The 16,388-nt window shown below is 41.8% G+C and overlaps 1 protein-coding gene across 1 annotated transcript in view; it reads left to right on the plus strand.

The window, feature by feature from the left end:
* The window catches only part of SEMA5B (semaphorin 5B), a gene marked incomplete at its 5' end in the record, with an annotated part of 139,886 nt that overhangs the window by 62,098 nt on the left and 61,400 nt on the right, over positions 1 to 16,388 (plus strand). Inside the window, 4 exons of the mRNA XM_082001596.1 lie at positions 5,341 to 5,439; positions 6,184 to 6,397; positions 8,952 to 9,237; positions 13,515 to 13,650. Coding sequence (XP_081857722.1) covers positions 5,341 to 5,439; positions 6,184 to 6,397; positions 8,952 to 9,237; positions 13,515 to 13,650 — 735 coding nt within the window. The remainder of the gene's footprint in view (positions 1 to 5,340; positions 5,440 to 6,183; positions 6,398 to 8,951; positions 9,238 to 13,514; positions 13,651 to 16,388) is intronic.

A 16,388-nucleotide genomic window follows, 5' to 3' on the forward strand; every position in this document is an offset into this window, starting at 1 on the left:
CAGGCACAATTTAAATTCCCAGGCAAACAGAAATAGCTGGGAGGCAGTCAGATTTTTTTTTTTCCCCTTTTTAAGTATTCCTAGAGATCTGAACTTACATTCATAGTACTTCTGCTAAGCTATCAATGTAGAATCAGCCCCCAAATTTGATTTGAAGTGCATTAAAGAAAACTTGGCTGGAAAATTCATTAGCAATTCTCTTTGCCACCTATTGCACTCAAAGGAGAAAGACAGCTTGGTCAGGGTATTTGCTTAAAAAGTGATTAATAGAATTGTTTGCCCAAAGAAATAAGTATAGATATCCGAAAGTGTGTTAATAACAGTACTTGAGAATATGTTAGGTCTTGATTATTTTTTTAACAAACCAGGATGAACCGCAACAGATATGTTTGCACTCTAAAATCTTGTAGAAGGGGTAGCATGGAGTTCTGCTGGCTGATCTCTGAACTGCAGGTTGTGCTCCAGGAGTTTGTGTTTCTTTACTGAGGACAACGGACCATCTGAAAGAGCTATTTTCCTCACAGCTTGTAACTGTGTTTTCAATCTATATCACTGTGATCAAATAGTGTTAGCCTAAAAAAAAAAAAAGGAATTGAGAAGATTAAAAAGGAGATCTCAAAACAGAACTTGAGTGGTTTATTCAAAGTAAAAGGCTAATTAAAGTACTGCCTATATATGGTTATACTTTCAAAGAAAAATACATCTGTACAGTGAGATTACGGGCTTGTAACATTTCAGAGCTCCAGTGTTCAGAGATGACAGATGAAACGACTCAAGAAGCCCCTACAGGTGGCTTATTTGCAGCATCCTGACTATGTCTTTTTGAATTTTACCTCAAACCGAAGCCGGCAGGAGTTCAGCCCCTCCATTTGCTGATCTATCCACACGAATGAAGGGAGTAACACGGCACCACTCTTGGTTCTCGGGCTTGAAATACGCTTTCCAGGCAGTCTGACATCTGTATGAGCTAGAAGGAAGCCTGGTCCTGTCCAGAGTCGTGGACATTACAGCATTCACAGACAGACACATTTAAATCTAAATGTTGCAAAAAATTAAATAACTGAGGATAGGCTTAAATTGGGGGGGGGGTGTTGGAAGGAGGGGCTTCAGTGAAGTTTATTAGTGACTGTGAGACCCAGTGCCCTGCAGGGTTGAGCATTAGAAGTTCTGTACTCTTCCTTTCTAGGAAAACAAGGATCATTAAACTGGAGAAAAGCAGTATCTGCTCAGTTTAAGGCCTTATCTCAAAAAACGGACCAGTACCAGGTAATTTTGAGGAAGGAGCAAGAACCCCAAAGTGGGTTGTTTGCAATTCATAGGAAAATTGGAGATACGCTTAATGCTCTGGCGGAGAGCCACAGGTTTTTATCAGCTCTGCCATATATTTAATAATAATCCCAACTAATATAACTGGGTTATTCTCATTAACCATATAAATACCCAGTCTTCCCCCTTTATTTAAATCCTTAATCTCTTGATCCCAATAATATCTTCTGGTGATGAGATTTGCAGACTGATCAGACGGTTAAATCTGTGTATGCTCCATAATGTGAAAACAGGATCCAAATATTGTCTCGTCTGGACAGAGTTGGGTTCAAGCTTGCCAGGTTTTCCAGCTATATTAAAGCCCATCTGAATTCTGCCTCCTGCACGACTAGAGTTTTCCAGCCCCATGGAAGAAACTGAATTAAACAGCTACTATTTTATTTAGGGGTTTGTGAGATCATTTTACTAAGCAGTTGCCTCAGCTATGAATTGTTGCAGAGAGCAGCATGTTGAATGACTTTTCGGAGCAAATCCAGGCTGGTTTAAAGAACACAGAGAGGAGGCTGTTCCTTGCTAGTTATTTTGAGAATAGGGTAGAAAGAGGATCCAATGTAAATGTCACTGACCGTGCCTTGAGAAATATCCTGCAAGCTGGAGCATTTAAGTGGTTCCATTTCTTCTTGGCTTGTGTTGGAGGTTTTCATACATGGACTTGACTGGCGGTCAGTACAGCAATAAGAAATACCTGATAAACAGTGTTCATCTTTGGGCTAGACAGGCTGGAGAGGTGGGGTCTGGTAGCTAGATCTTTGTTGCTGTCCTTCAGGATCTCCTCTGACTAAGTGTGTCACCATGGCAAATTCTTTATCACCTGTGTGTTTTGATGCACTCAGCTGGGAGGACAGGGCAGATAATGTACATCTGTTTCAGAACATTACTTCCAGCTGTATACATTGCTTTGAAACAAGTGGATGAAATGTACCTGTTATAATTGCTTTTCCTGCAGGAGCATGGAGTGCTGTTACCATCAGCAAGGCGGGTCCAGGGAAAATGTCTACTCAGTTAATTCATAGGAACAACTATGGATGGATATGGCCCACACCTAATAGCATTGTTATTTAAGCAGAGTAGAAAACATCCACTAGTCACCCTAGCTTCGGCTTCTTACAGTCAATGAAATAATTATTGGGCTTGGGGCATCCAGTTCCCTGAAAAGTATCAGCTGTCAAGTGTTTCCAGTCTAAGACCTCCTCCCTACTGACTGTGCTCTCTTGCTCTTTGCTAGAGCAGTTGGGAATGGGCTGGAACTCACAGATTAAATATTCTGGTGCAAGTTCAGACAGCAGCAGATGTATTTGCTCAGTATGGTTTCTCTTCTGTTTGAATAAATAACTTCTGCATTGGACTGAATGGGTACAAATAAAACCAATAAAACAAATAAAACTGTGCTTAATTAGGCTAAAGACCCACAATATTTTACCAGCTTCTAGCATCCTTACAAAGTCAGGCTCCTGTGCTTTCGAGTAAAGTATGCAACAGATGCATCACTGCCAGTAGACTCCAGAAAACCATCCAGCACATGACCTTGCAGAGAAATTCGTTTCTGTGTGCTATCTTCTCAGCTGGGAAGATTTTTATAGAAATTTAAGTTTGCTAATCTATAATATAGTTCTGTGCAAAGAAGAGAATTCTGCAAATTAGGATTTTAGATTTCTACAGGACAGGATTTTAGTTAGGAATATATTGAAGTACCTACACAAGGAAAGGGTCCAGCAACATAAATGATACCAGCTGGTTTAGGTCAGAAGCTATGCTCAGAGTCTGCACAAAGCAGCGAAAGGTGGAAGTGGAGGGGGAGCAGATAAATACTTTCTTACTGTGTGAAATTTGGGTGCAGAGCTGCATTCTGGGTTAGATACCAAATCAGTCATATTCTGAAAACAAAACCCTGTTGGGACAGGAGTCCATACCTTTTTTTTATAGCATCCCCTCAGGTATTTCTAGTAACTTGCAGTTAGATATATAGTGGTCCTCATATAACGTGGGATTGAATAACTGTGCTCTACAGAAGGAGGGATTACTTAACCTGCTCATTAAATGCAGACATCTCTAGGGCCAGGAATAACTAACAGGGTGCACAGCAGCATGTAACAATGACGGGAGAGGGCAGAGAGGCTCGCAAGACCTTTGTTTTGTTAAAGGAAGCGATGAGATCTCTATTCTCAACACACAGCAGGTGGGACAGTGCTTCCCAAGGTCCTGTTTGAAAGACTGATGCACAGTCACCATGACTGATCTGTTTCTGAAATAAGAAGTGCTGAGTCAATCCAGCTATGAATTTAAGCTCTCATTTTTGGGTGCCAGGCATTATGTATCTGATCCCCTGATGCCCCTGCTGAGACTCAGGACTGGCAGCACCTGCTCTAGAGCACCCTGTAGCCTCAGCCTGGGCTGGGCAAGTGCTCCTAGGCTGGGTCTGGAGTGCAGTCCCTGTGATCTTCGCCATTCAAAAGCAAGCCCCACATGTCATGCCCATCCAGTTGCTTGTCTGTGGCTAATGCTGGTGGGTTTCTGCTTAATGCCATCCTTCAATGAGTTGATTTCCACACAGCAAATGAAAGGAGATAGATAGCGCGTAATCCAGCTAAGCAAGCCTCTTCCTTTCCAGATGATGGGGAGTGTTTTTACACTGCTGAATCTTGCAAATGAAGTCTTCAGGGAAATGATCAACAGCGTGGAGTGCTGTGAGACAGGGAAGCTCGCAGAGTGATTGCTGCTTGCAGAAGGAGAAGCAGTGTCTGCAGCTGTAGGCTCAGCTTAGTGGCAAATTATGATCTATTGGAGGGAGGAAAGTAAAGCAGACAGGATAACCCAGCCAAGGTTATTTTTTAACAAGTTTTCTTTTCTGTTTACAGTAGAATATGATAGACTTTCTTCTCTTGGAGCCCTGTGGGTGCCAGTCATCAGTTGTTGCTCATATCCTTTCCTCGGAGGCGGCCCCAGGGCCCAGGGCAAGCAGCCTGGTGCCAGGCTCACAGTACCTCTCTCATCAGGGCTGTTCGGATGAACCTTGGGGCAGGTGGCTCTCGAGCCTCTTGACCGCCTGTGGGAGTCGCACACTACTCTCGCACTTCCCATTCCCTGTGTCTCACGTTAGAAAGTCCCTGCCTTATGTGACCTCTTCCTCCCTCAGGGCTTAACTCCCCAAAGATGCTTGGTTAGCCTGAGCTGCAGCACACAGGTCTCTGGGTATGAGGCTGTGGGGAAAAAGAGAGGCTGTTGCTCTCTCCAACACCACAAGGAAGATTTTTGGGGCGGGGGGGAGCAGAAAGGTAAGTGCAGCCTTGTGCTGCCACCCCTACCCCAGCCTGGGACAACTGGAGCCCCACACCCTTTGGGGACTGGCTTGTGGAGGGAGTTGTCTATTTGTACCAGCAAGTGGTCATGCAGTTGAGAAGAGCAGATTTGCTATTTCTCACTGGCCTGGCTTGAAAGAGAAACTCCTTCTACCGTGGAAAATCCTGAGCACACAATCCTTGTGGGAGGCAGGAAGTAACAGCTTGTTCAAGCACAAGATTCTCCTGACCAGCCTGGTCTATTAAAGAGAAGTTCCTGCTGTTTTCCTGCTGGCACTGGTGTGAATTATAGTGCAGATGGACCTGCTGTCCTTCACTGGAGTTTGCGTCCAGATAATGTTTTCTAAGCTGCAGCATTACTGGGAAAAATAGGTCAGGAGTATCATCATGAAAAGAAGGAGGATTCCTCCACCAGTGTAAGCAGAGCACAGAAAGAGGTGCTTGTGTAGTTAATACAGAGTCACCCTGATGGATAGCATCCTACCCAGGGCCTGTGCAGGATTAGAGGTAGGATTAGAGAAATAACCAGAAAATTGGGCTTGCTCACTTAGACCGCTAGCTCCCTACAGCCATGCACTGCTTGATGCAACAAACCTCAGTCTGAGTTAGAGCTAAGGAAGGTGTATTCCAGCTGCAATACAGGTAACTTTTTAATGTAATAAATAACCCCACAGTTGTCTTTTCAAAAATCCTTTGTTTCTGTCTTGTGTCCCTATAGGAAGAATGCCAGAACTATGTCCGAGTGCTGATTGTTTATGGCAAGAAGGTTTTTACCTGTGGTACCAATGCCTTTTCACCGGTGTGTTCCAGTCGACAGGTCTGTTTTGCCTCTTTTGCAGTGATGGAGAGGGCTGGATACGTGCTCTGGGGAAGGCCAGTCATTTGGCAGGGCATCATGGCTGCAGAGAATATGTTCCAAATGTAGCTGACCTGAAATAGTTTTGGGTTTGTTCTTTGGGCCCCTTTGGGCTGCTTTGGAGCAATGGGTGTATCTGCAGGTGTGGAGCAGAAAACTCATGCTATGGGTGAGTTGGATATCAACAAAGTGCTGTTCATGTAAACCTTGGGTATGCTGCTGAAAATGGGGAATATAGACAGGCTTAGCTGTGAGCATCTTCTTAGCTGAATACTTAAAAGGTTTCCTTAAAATAAATGGCAAAACTCCCTCTGTATTCAAGGGAGGCAAGAGCAGGTCCTGAGCAATGTTTATTTTTATATTTTTTAATGCCAGGAGGTGTCTATGGAAGATTAGAAACCTGTACTAGCAGCAGGAACACCTGGTTACACCAAGTGGGTTGTGGACTGCACGCTTTATTGGCAGGGGAATTACCTTTCTTACAAAGCAACAGGATCAGTGAGGCTCAGACCCAACTTCTTACATTGGCAAACAATGGATGTAAAGATCAATTTACCGTCATTGGCTGGCGTTACATTCTTATAGCTGCCTGTCTTTTTAAAATCAGGGTTTAGCTCATAGGTAGTCATGGGCAAACTGAATTCTATATACCAGTAAGAAAGCCAGACGCTTTTTAAATTCTCTCCTCTCTCTTTTTAAATACAGGTAGGAAATCTTAGCAAAATCATTGACAGAATTAATGGAGTGGCTCGGTGCCCGTATGACCCCCGGCATAACTCAACAGCTGTGATTACATCACGAGGAGAACTCTATGCTGCGACTGTAATTGATTTCTCTGGACGGGATCCTGCTATTTACCGCAGCCTTGGAAATGTTCCCCCACTTAGGACAGCACAATACAACTCCAAATGGCTCAATGGTAAAGTCATGTGGGTCATATCTGAGCAAGAGATGTATTAAAGTCAGCTTGGCAGGCTTGTAAATCTTTTCTTCTGTTCTCATATTGGGATCCAGAGATATGATGGGGAAGAGCTTCTGTGCAATACTTGGTGCAGCTTAGAAGATGTTTAAAAATAGCCTGGAAGTATTTCAGAGAAGTTGATTTAGAGTATGGAAAGTGGGTCTTACAGGCTACTTAAAATATGTATTGGTCTCTGTCTTGTGAGATGACCAAATACATCCTTTTAACAAGAAAACCACTCAAAGGTTTGAAGATCAAAATGAACTTAAGTCGTCATATTGTTGACCCAATTCTGCACAGTGTTAAGCACCCTCTACATCCACTGACTCAGCTGAGGATGGTTGGTTTCAGTGCAAGATCGGTTCAAAATTGAGAAATTTCACAGCAAGTTATGTTCCATGTAAACCCATGCTGTTGCGGCTTTATAGTTATTAAAAGCAGCTGTTACCCCAGTATGATAATGCCCTGCATCAAGCAAGCTATAGAATTTGAAGCAGTAAGTTCTGCACTGAGCCCAAACCTTCCGACTCGGGCAAAGTACATCTTGTTTGAGCAGACTGTAGTGATGGAGACACAAATATTACCCCTCCCTCCTTTGACCCAGGTAAGTTGACAAGATATTCAGAATATTTCTGTTGGATTTCAGGACCTTTCAATCAAAGATAGGACTAGTAAGACTGTGCACTCTCTGGAGCTTAATGAGAATGGACTAGGCTTCTGCAGACATATTGAAGTCAGTATGGAGATCCAGAGTTTTAGGAGAAGGATGTCATCAGGCAAGACTCTGAATTAGGACCAAGAAGCAGCATAACCCGTATACACTCATTAGAAATATGTGCCTCTTGTCTGCACATGAGTGAAGAATTCAGAAGGAAGTCACATTGGAACACAGGAGTTTAAGGAAAGACAAACAGAAACTGAGTGTCTAGTCTGTGACTGGAAAAACTAACACTATTCTTCGATTTATAACCTTGCACAGCATTGGTGACACTGGAGTCATTTCATCCTGTTCCGGACACTTTTCAACAAGAAATGGAAAACTTGAAGATGATTCAGAGAAGAGCCATAGAGTGGTTTGAAGCTTGGAAAGCGTGCCTCACAGTGAGAGACTTAAGGAGCTCAGTTTATTTATCTTTCTGAGAAGGAGATAAAAGGTGTTTTGTTCATGATATGGAAGTACAGGAGAAGATTTCTGGCAGGATAAAGTTCTTTAATCTAGCAGACAAGTCATGACAAGAGCCTGTGATTGGAAGCTCAAGCCAGATAATGTCAAATGAAAAAAGAAGTGGAGGTTGCAGTCGGGGCAGTCTTAGTCATTTGAACAAGTCACTGAGGAAAATGATGGATGTAAAGCCATGTGACATTGGCCAGTAAGATCAGATGTCCTTCGAAAGATGTGGTCTAATTCACCTGTTAGTTACAGGATCTGATGGTGGAATTACAGGGTGAAATTCTCTGGTTCATGTTAGACAGAAGGTCAGATTGGTGATCACAGTGGCCCCTTTAAGGTTCACTTAAAGGAGAAATTTGAGAAGGAGATGCTTTGCAGTTCCCTCCCCTCTGTACTATCGTCTGCCTCCCAAACCTGCCTTGCAGCAGCATCAACCTGCTGCCTTCTCCGTCCACCATGACTCTGTTCTCCTTTCACTCCTAGGCTGCAGCGTTAAAGGAATACTGTACTTTCCTTTTTTCTTCTTCCTTTGAGCATTACTCAGAAATGAACATTGTAAAAGCACCCTATAAAAAACCAACAGGGTTTTTTTTGTTTAATCAAATGTTATTCATTGGCCAACCTTTTCCCTTTGCCAAAGAAACTGTTGGGATAAAAGACCATACACTTTAAAGCTTTGTTAAATACCCAATTAAAATATTCACTACAAAACCTGTTCCAGGTTCATTTCAGTCCTTGTGAAAATAATAACAACAATTCTAGGGAAAAAACAAATTAAAGATAACTTGCTTCAGTACTGTCAGTCCATGGCATGGTTTTGTTTTACGGACATAAGATAATTTTTTGTGCCTAGAAACTGGAAAGGCTTCATGATAAAAGCCAGATATGATTGTGCTGGGAGAGTAGGTTGAATGTTTCAGTGCAGCAGTCTGGGGAATCGGGCGGATGCATGCAGCATATTTAACACATCATAAGATGCATTTCAGAAGTGAATAGGTGAAGGAACCCAATGGGAAGGCTTTATGTCGTAAAATGAGTATAGGTACAGTCATGCATATGCAAAGTGTTGAACTCTGCTTTCAGATATCAGTAGCAGCTTTGCCAATAAAGTGGGGAAACAATGGGGTCTTTCCAAGATCTGAAAAATGGAACTAGAGCTGTATCCCCATATATCATTATTCCCATCTACTGTTTTTATGTCCTCTGCTGACTCCAAACTCCCTGTGGTCCCAGCTTTGACAACTTGTGTAAAGGGAGGTGGTGGTGCAATGCATTGAGCAAGTCAGTGAGCATGGATTCATTTCTGACCTGTATAAATCTCTTCAAATGTTTGTTTTTCAGAGCCTAACTTTATTGCTGCCTATGACATTGGTTTGTTCACCTACTTCTTCTTCCGTGAGAATGCAGTAGAACATGACTGTGGGAAAACAGTGTATTCTCGTGTGGCGAGGGTTTGCAAAAATGATATCGGAGGGAGATTTTTGCTGGAGGACACATGGACAACTTTCATGAAGGCCAGGCTGAACTGCTCCCGTGCTGGAGAAATCCCTTTCTATTATAATGAATTGCAAAGCACCTTCTACCTTCCTGAGCAAGATTTGATCTATGGTGTCTTCACTACTAATGTGTAAGTTGCACTGGTTTTACTGCCCTTCTTTCTATCCCCAGCAGTCTGAGACTGATAATATCCTGATTTCTTAGACAGTCTAAGAATTCATTTTTGAAAAATTCTTTGGGTAGTGTGAAGGAATAGTTAGGTCTGTGTTATCCATCATGGCCACAGAGCCTTTAGGTCAATGTTTTTAATACATGGTTCATAGATTCTTGGAGTCCATAAAAGTGACTGTACAGTTCTAGGGTAACTTAATTTGATATAAACCTAGGCTGTGACAGACTTCTGACTTTTTGTAGTGGCAATGCTAATTGTGTAGTTCAGAAGCTGGTCTAAAAATGACCCAACAGAAAAAACATAATTAATTTTCAGCCAGGTTAACTGCATGGAGAATCTGACACAATTGTGTGAACATTGGGGCTGGCCCATGAGATGGACAGGTACATATGCTTGGGAGAGAAGGACTGGAAACAGAAGAATGAGGCAGATGGGATCACAACAGCCTAGATTGAAATCAACTTTAATTTCTGTTGAACAACACTTTATAGAAGCAAGGTCATGTGAGCTACACCGCATTTGACATTTCCAAGGGGGACTGTACCTCCACTACAGACTGTTTCAGGTCCACAAATCAAAAGTAGTGTTGGAACTCTGAGGGGAAGGCATGATTTCTGAAACTTCATAATCACCTCTTCTTGGCTTGATATTGAAAAAACTTGTAATTGGAATGATTTAGTGTAGCTATGAAAGCAGAAAGGAGAAGAGGAGTTAATTAAAAAATATATTAAAAAACTCGTAATGCATATTTTTAAGTCAGAAAAACTCAAATAACTTTTTCTCTGAAGCCCAAGGCTAAGATCATAAGTTTCAAGCTATAACCAGTCTGCGTGGTATTGAGTTTCAATAATACGTGTTCTCCAGGGGGGTGTTATCCTGATGTGTAAACTAGAGAATGAAAATCTGAGTTAGTTACTCCACATGACAAACAGTCAAAGTGCCTTCCTCATGCTGGTAGCCAACCTCTTTGGTCTTTTTGTGTGCAATGGAGTACTGTTCAATATAAGTAAGGGTCCAATCCCAAGAAGCCCACAGCAAACCAAAGAAGTGAAGTCCCACTGAAGTACAGGCTTTCCTATTTAATATGTCTCTTGCTGGTGTGACAGGGCTTGAACTTCAGCCCTTGAAGTCACAAAGCATCAGCCCCAACTTTGAGAGCTAAAATACTGTTGGGAGTTTCACTATGAGAATCAACAGAGCCCGAATGTTATTCCTGCTCTGTAAATGCCAAGAAGTAGGTAAGTGTTTGGCCACCTTCATCCATCTTCCATGTTTCTGCAATACCAACCATTGCCAACATCAGCCAAAAGTGAGCCAGTGGAGAAGCAACTAGAAAAAATAAACATGATTGAGCACTGCACCTTGACTGTGGACTTTGGGGAAAATCTGTCCTGGGATTGAAAGGAGCATGAGTCATTCTCTAAAAACATTTAAAGGATGTTAGCCAAACTTCCTGAACATGAAAAGGAAACCTGGCTACTGCTTTGGGTATTTGAGATGACACTTTTTTTTTCCCCTATTTTTTTTTGCAAGCAGGAAGGACTTCTATGCCCATAGTGATAATGTTTTATCTATCCATTTGCCCATTCATCCAGCCAAGAACAGGAGTTGGAAATGGGAAAATTATTAATAAATGTATTATATTTATCAAATTGGTATAGTTTTTTGAATATAAGGGGGGAGACATAGGCTACTTCTGGTTGAAAGAGTTTTCGTCTGCTGTTTCTGTCTCCCAGGTTTAATGTGAGACATGATGAGTATTACCTGTCTCCTCTGGGTTACACTTAAGTCACTTTTCATACGTTATGGGTGTACATTCTCTCTTCTATCTTCAGAGGACAATATAATATGTAACATTTGTGTAATTGAAGAAATGAGTTATTGATAATAGCTGAAGTTAGATCAAGTAGCGTTTTGGGTCTACAACATGATGTCCTTTTGAGAGTTCAAAGAGAAAATGTTCCAATTTGTCATCCGACTAGAGAAATAATGGTAATTATTCTTTTAACTTCCACTGGGACTTATATCACACTGCATGAGCTCTGCATACCAAAGAGGGTTGATGTATGCTCCAGTCTGAGTTTCTTTATAATAGAATACTGATTCTATTTCTATAGTACCACAAAACTATGATTTTTTTTGTTTAAATTATTTTGGAAGGATCATGTTTAATGCATTTAGGGTCATCTTATAACAAAGGGGTATTAGTGGTTATGGTAACACCCACATACGGATTTATCACTTCATGTTACACCCAGCTGAAACAGTGGGAAAGAGATTTTTGGGGAAACTGCTGATGAAATATTTAAGAACTTTTTATTAAAATTTTTCTGTGAGGTAATAGACACAATGTTAAAACCTCCTTGAACTTAATCCATTCTCTAAACCACCTAGTTAATCGCAGGAAGTAGGAGGTGGGGATAAAGGAGGTTGCATTTCACACCAGGACGACGCAGGGGCCAGTTGCACAAGTGGATGTCACTGGCTTGAGACAGAGATCAAACTTTTCATAGGAAGGGATGGGAAATATGCCAGTCCATAGATGGAAAGGAAATTGGCCACAGATGCATGGAAAATCTCTTTCCTTTCTCCTCTCTAGCAAAGGGAAAGGGCTAAATTGTGGAGTCCTTAGCAGGGCCCTAAAAAAATCCTTTTTTTTTTTTTTTTTAAGTGTTTTTTTTGAACTAGTGGGATTTTATTCTTTCTTTTCCTTTTTCATTTTCTTTCTCATTCTCTTTTTTTTTCCCCATGTGTGCTTCAAGGCATTTACTTGTCATCCATCATTTGCTTTGTCTTAAGAGCTGCCGTCTGTGAGCATGCACTGCATCAGTGGTGTTCAGACAAAAGTGGAGAATGGTTCGCCTGGCGTTGCTTTGACATGTTCAAAGAGAGCTACTCCATCACTCTGGGGACGGAAGGGGCAGGGGCAGGAGAGGAGAATGGGAAAGCAAAGCAAGTTCTTCCTGATGTTGTATTGCTCAGAAGAAATATGCTGTGAAAGAATCTGTTCTTCTGCTTTCCAGCCTGGGATTGTGGAGCAAGGCTTTTTTTTGTGCAAGAGAGTGTAATTATTGGTTTTGTTAAAACAAAGTGTTCTTTTCAGAGAATTCAAATTGCTTTAATTAGCAGAAAGATACATAGAGAAGGGCTTGGGTTATTTAAAAAGGCACCATGAAAAGTCAGTCTCTTGTGCTAGCCCTATTTTTAGTTTTATTCTGATCTCTTTTTCTCTAAATGTTGTTCTTTTCCTTTAAAAAAAAAATCGGGGGGAAGGGGAGGGCTGGGAGCAGGTTTGAATTTCAGGTTAGCACTTAGCAAAGGCCCCTCTTTGGGCTGGCTTCCCTGAAGTGCCCTCTCCATCTGGGAGGTGCCCTCCAACCCTCTTGAGGCAAAAGGAGCTGAGCCTGCTCAGCACCTTGCAGTAATGGGTCCTCCATGACTGAAATGGGACAGCAAAGGTCAACTGATCTCACTGCGAGTCTGACTGGGCAGCGCGGCATGCCCAAAACAAATTCCCTTCCAAAGGGTCCTTACAGTGGCATTTCCCTAGCCATGCCTCCCCTGGCTGGTGCGGGCATGGGGAGCAGCCTGCCCGAGACAGATGCTGTTCCCAGCTGGGAACACAAAGAAGTGAACTGTGATCATTGAAAACAGAGGCTTTTACATATTAGCAAGACCATTTTGCGTGCTGAGCTGCTGTATCAACCAACCTGGTTTACACTGTCAACCTTTTCCTTCCCCTGCATGCATCTGCATGCATGTGTGTATTTTTAAATATATGTATATAAAAAAAATGTTAGGGGATATATTTTATAGCTGAAGATTTCAGGAGCCTGTAGAAACTGAATTTCACCTTGAGAAACACCAAGAGATTAAAAATTAGGTTGTTTATAATCAATAAAGATAGATGGGTTGTTAAAAAAATAAAAATAAAACCAGACACAAATAATCCATGCAAATTAAACTGTATTCACCTTTCTTGTCAGAAGTGCTTCCATGGTCCTTAAATCACAGACATTTTAAAACCAAGCTTAAAATTCATTCTCAAAATTGTCATGCAAGCCATCTGCATTTTACAATTTATTTATTTATTTTTACTCCCTGTGAGATTGGTATCACTGTACATCTACCTAGCAATTTATATGTATTTTATTTGAGTGGAGTTTGGTGTCTGTTATGATGAAAATGTCAATGTTCTAATGATTAAATTGATTTTTTTTTCTCCCCTTTTCCAGAAACAGCATAGCTGCCTCAGCAGTGTGTGCCTTCAATCTGAGTGCCATTACTCAGGCATTTAATGGCCCTTTCCGTTACCAAGAAAACCCAAGATCCGCCTGGCTGCCAACGTTAAACCCCATCCCTAATTTCCAGGTACTGCTGCTGCCTTTCAGTTTACTCCATCCCCTTTTATGTTCTGTCACTCCAGTGGGTTGAGTTTTGTGGGACTTATTTTTCCAGGTAGACCTACAGTGCAGATAAAATGTATTTCTCCACATTTTTGAGTGTTTTAGTCTGTGGAACTCCTTGACACATGTTATTGAGACCACAGGATTCATGGAAAAAATTGAATGGTTTTACCAATAATAAGAATATGCAGATTTTTTATAATAATGAACAATTTAAATCTCTCTTAACGCTCATCACTGACATGTGAATATCAAGAATGTGATCCTCACGAGGGGACATAGAGACATGTCCCCACTGAAACTGGGAAGGATTGAAAGCTGAAGCCGGACAAAGTCAAACTAGAATAGAGACAACCTATATTTTTAAACAAGAAAGGTAATTAATGACTGTGACTGTGTAAAGATGAGATGAATTTTCCATCACTTTGTAGGGCCCCCAAGGCTACCGGTGTTTCAGTGCAAGATGGATGTCTTTCCAAGACACAGTAGCTCAGCCAGAAGTTATAGACGAGTTGCAGGAGTAACTGATGGAAGAGGACACATGAGGATGGTCACAGTAGTTCCTTCTCATCTTAAAAAATCTTTTTTTTTAATGAATGGTCATTTTCCAGGATTATGAGTTAAGGCCAGTTTAAAATTATAGAGCAACTTCAGTAGCTTTATGCCCAGCTTCAGTCAGTGTGGTGCAGAGTATATGTGTGACAGCCCCAGCAAACCTGAGTCTTCTGAAGTATGAGCCCATTTTACAGCTCAGTCCCTTCTGACCTGGGGAATCCTAGGGAGGATGGACTTGTCTTCCTGTCCTTGCTTCCCTATGGCAAATCCTTTCAGCCCAGTTGTGTGAATCTGGCTCTCCTTTATTACAGCAAATGTGCTGAGGCTGCCTGCAAGTGCCATCTGCGTTCAAGCTGGTGATGTCAGGCACCTTCCAAAAAGGACTCTGCAGCGGCCTGAAATCACAGCAAGAGCAGATGGGAGGCAGGTCCATGCTGCAGGCAGGGACATGCTTCAGTTCCTGCTGAGGAACCTGATTTCTCCCCCTGAATTCCCTCATGGCACCTGAGTAAAGGCTTCTGCCTGTACAAGGTGGGACTGGATTGGGCTCTCCATCACCCCTTTAGCTTCATGCACTCAAAACCAAGAAACAAAGCTTTGCTGAAGGCCCAACCATGCCAAATATGGCCAAGCTTTTTTTTGCCCTTTTTTCTTTTTTTTAAGTTTAAAGGGAATCTTAAGGTTAACTGAGAATCAAGGACTTTCTGTCCCTTGCTGGGCTAACCAAGGAGGAATCGAAAAGGACTCTGGAAAGCATTTCCATGTAGTCAAAAGTATCAGATAAAATGTGGAGTGTAAAGATTGCAACAGCAAGATGAAAGAAAAGGGTCAGAGGAAAATAAGGAAAGGAAAAGGAGGTATGTGGCAGACAAAAGGAAGATTGCAAGAAGAGATTAAGATATTTTTCAAGTACAGGAGGAACAAGAGGTCAGTGAAGAGCCTTTAGGAGATGACAAGGGTAATTTAGTGACAGAAGAGGCAGATATTGCAAAAAAATTAAATTAATTTTTTTGCCTCGGTGTTCACAAAGGAAGATGAGGGAAGCATGCCAGAATTTTTTTTTTCCTTGCAGAGAGGAAGGAGAAATACTGAAGGATATAAAGGATCAGGGCAATGCAGATAATCGGGAAATTAGAATAAAACAAAATAAAACCAAACCAGAGGGATGCTGTGTCAGCATGCAGGCTGCCAATAGACCAAAAGGATTATCTGTGACTTGATAAGAACAGAAAACAAAACAAACAATGACATTCCTGCCACTGGGACTCCTTCTTCAGTGATGGTCTAGAAAGGAAAGTGTATAGGGAGAAAAGTGTCCAAAGCAAGACAGTAGTGTAAACCAGAAGTATAGGAGACAGCAGAAGAGAGAGATCTAAAAACTCTTTAGAATGTGGATGAGTCATGAACTAAAAAAGATCATTGCAATACAAAAAAACCCATTAAACCCCACATAAGAACACATCAAAACCCCAGTGATGTTTCCTTAGTCTGGTTACTCAGGAAGATACTTAAGTTGATTAAAAAAAGTGACCGTCTTCATGGGTGATGGGCATTAGTATCATCCTGTTCACCTAGTTCACACAAGCTTCAAAGTGTTGTAGGGTTTAGTACACCAGCCGTTAGGATCTATATTTATTGTGTTAAACGTGAGCTAAATTCCTGTCAACTCATTTTAGCACGTCACAAGAGAAGCTCTGCGTGGCCCACCTCGGAAAGGCAGCCACACTGCAAAGAGTTGCTTTAATGCATATCAAGAGTATGCACGTGGAAAATTTGTACACTGTAGCTGTAGTGCTGTAAATTGACGTCCTAATTCGTGGTATACTCACTTCTCTTCCAAGGAAAGCCCAAACACCTGGATGGAAAATGAAGAAAAAAAATTCATGTTTTTTTTTTCTAGTGAAATTACTCAGGTGTGAGCTTCGTTTAGTGAGAAACAAAGTTGTCCGTGGGCTGAGTATGGGAGTTGGCAGGATTTCTAATTGTACCACTGAATCCCCTGGCTGTGGGTAAGGTAAATAATCAGTCACCCAGCTGTCTTTTGTAGTAATAAATCTTCTGCCCACCATGCATGGCATGATCGGGAGGAGTGAAGATCCAGCCCTGGCTACTGATGTGGACCACAAAACTGCATGGAGAGCTTAACCT

Source organism: Phaethon aethereus (genome assembly GCF_964289735.1).
Source record: "Phaethon aethereus genome assembly, chromosome: 6".
NCBI classification, from domain to species: domain Eukaryota; kingdom Metazoa; phylum Chordata; class Aves; order Phaethontiformes; family Phaethontidae; genus Phaethon; species Phaethon aethereus.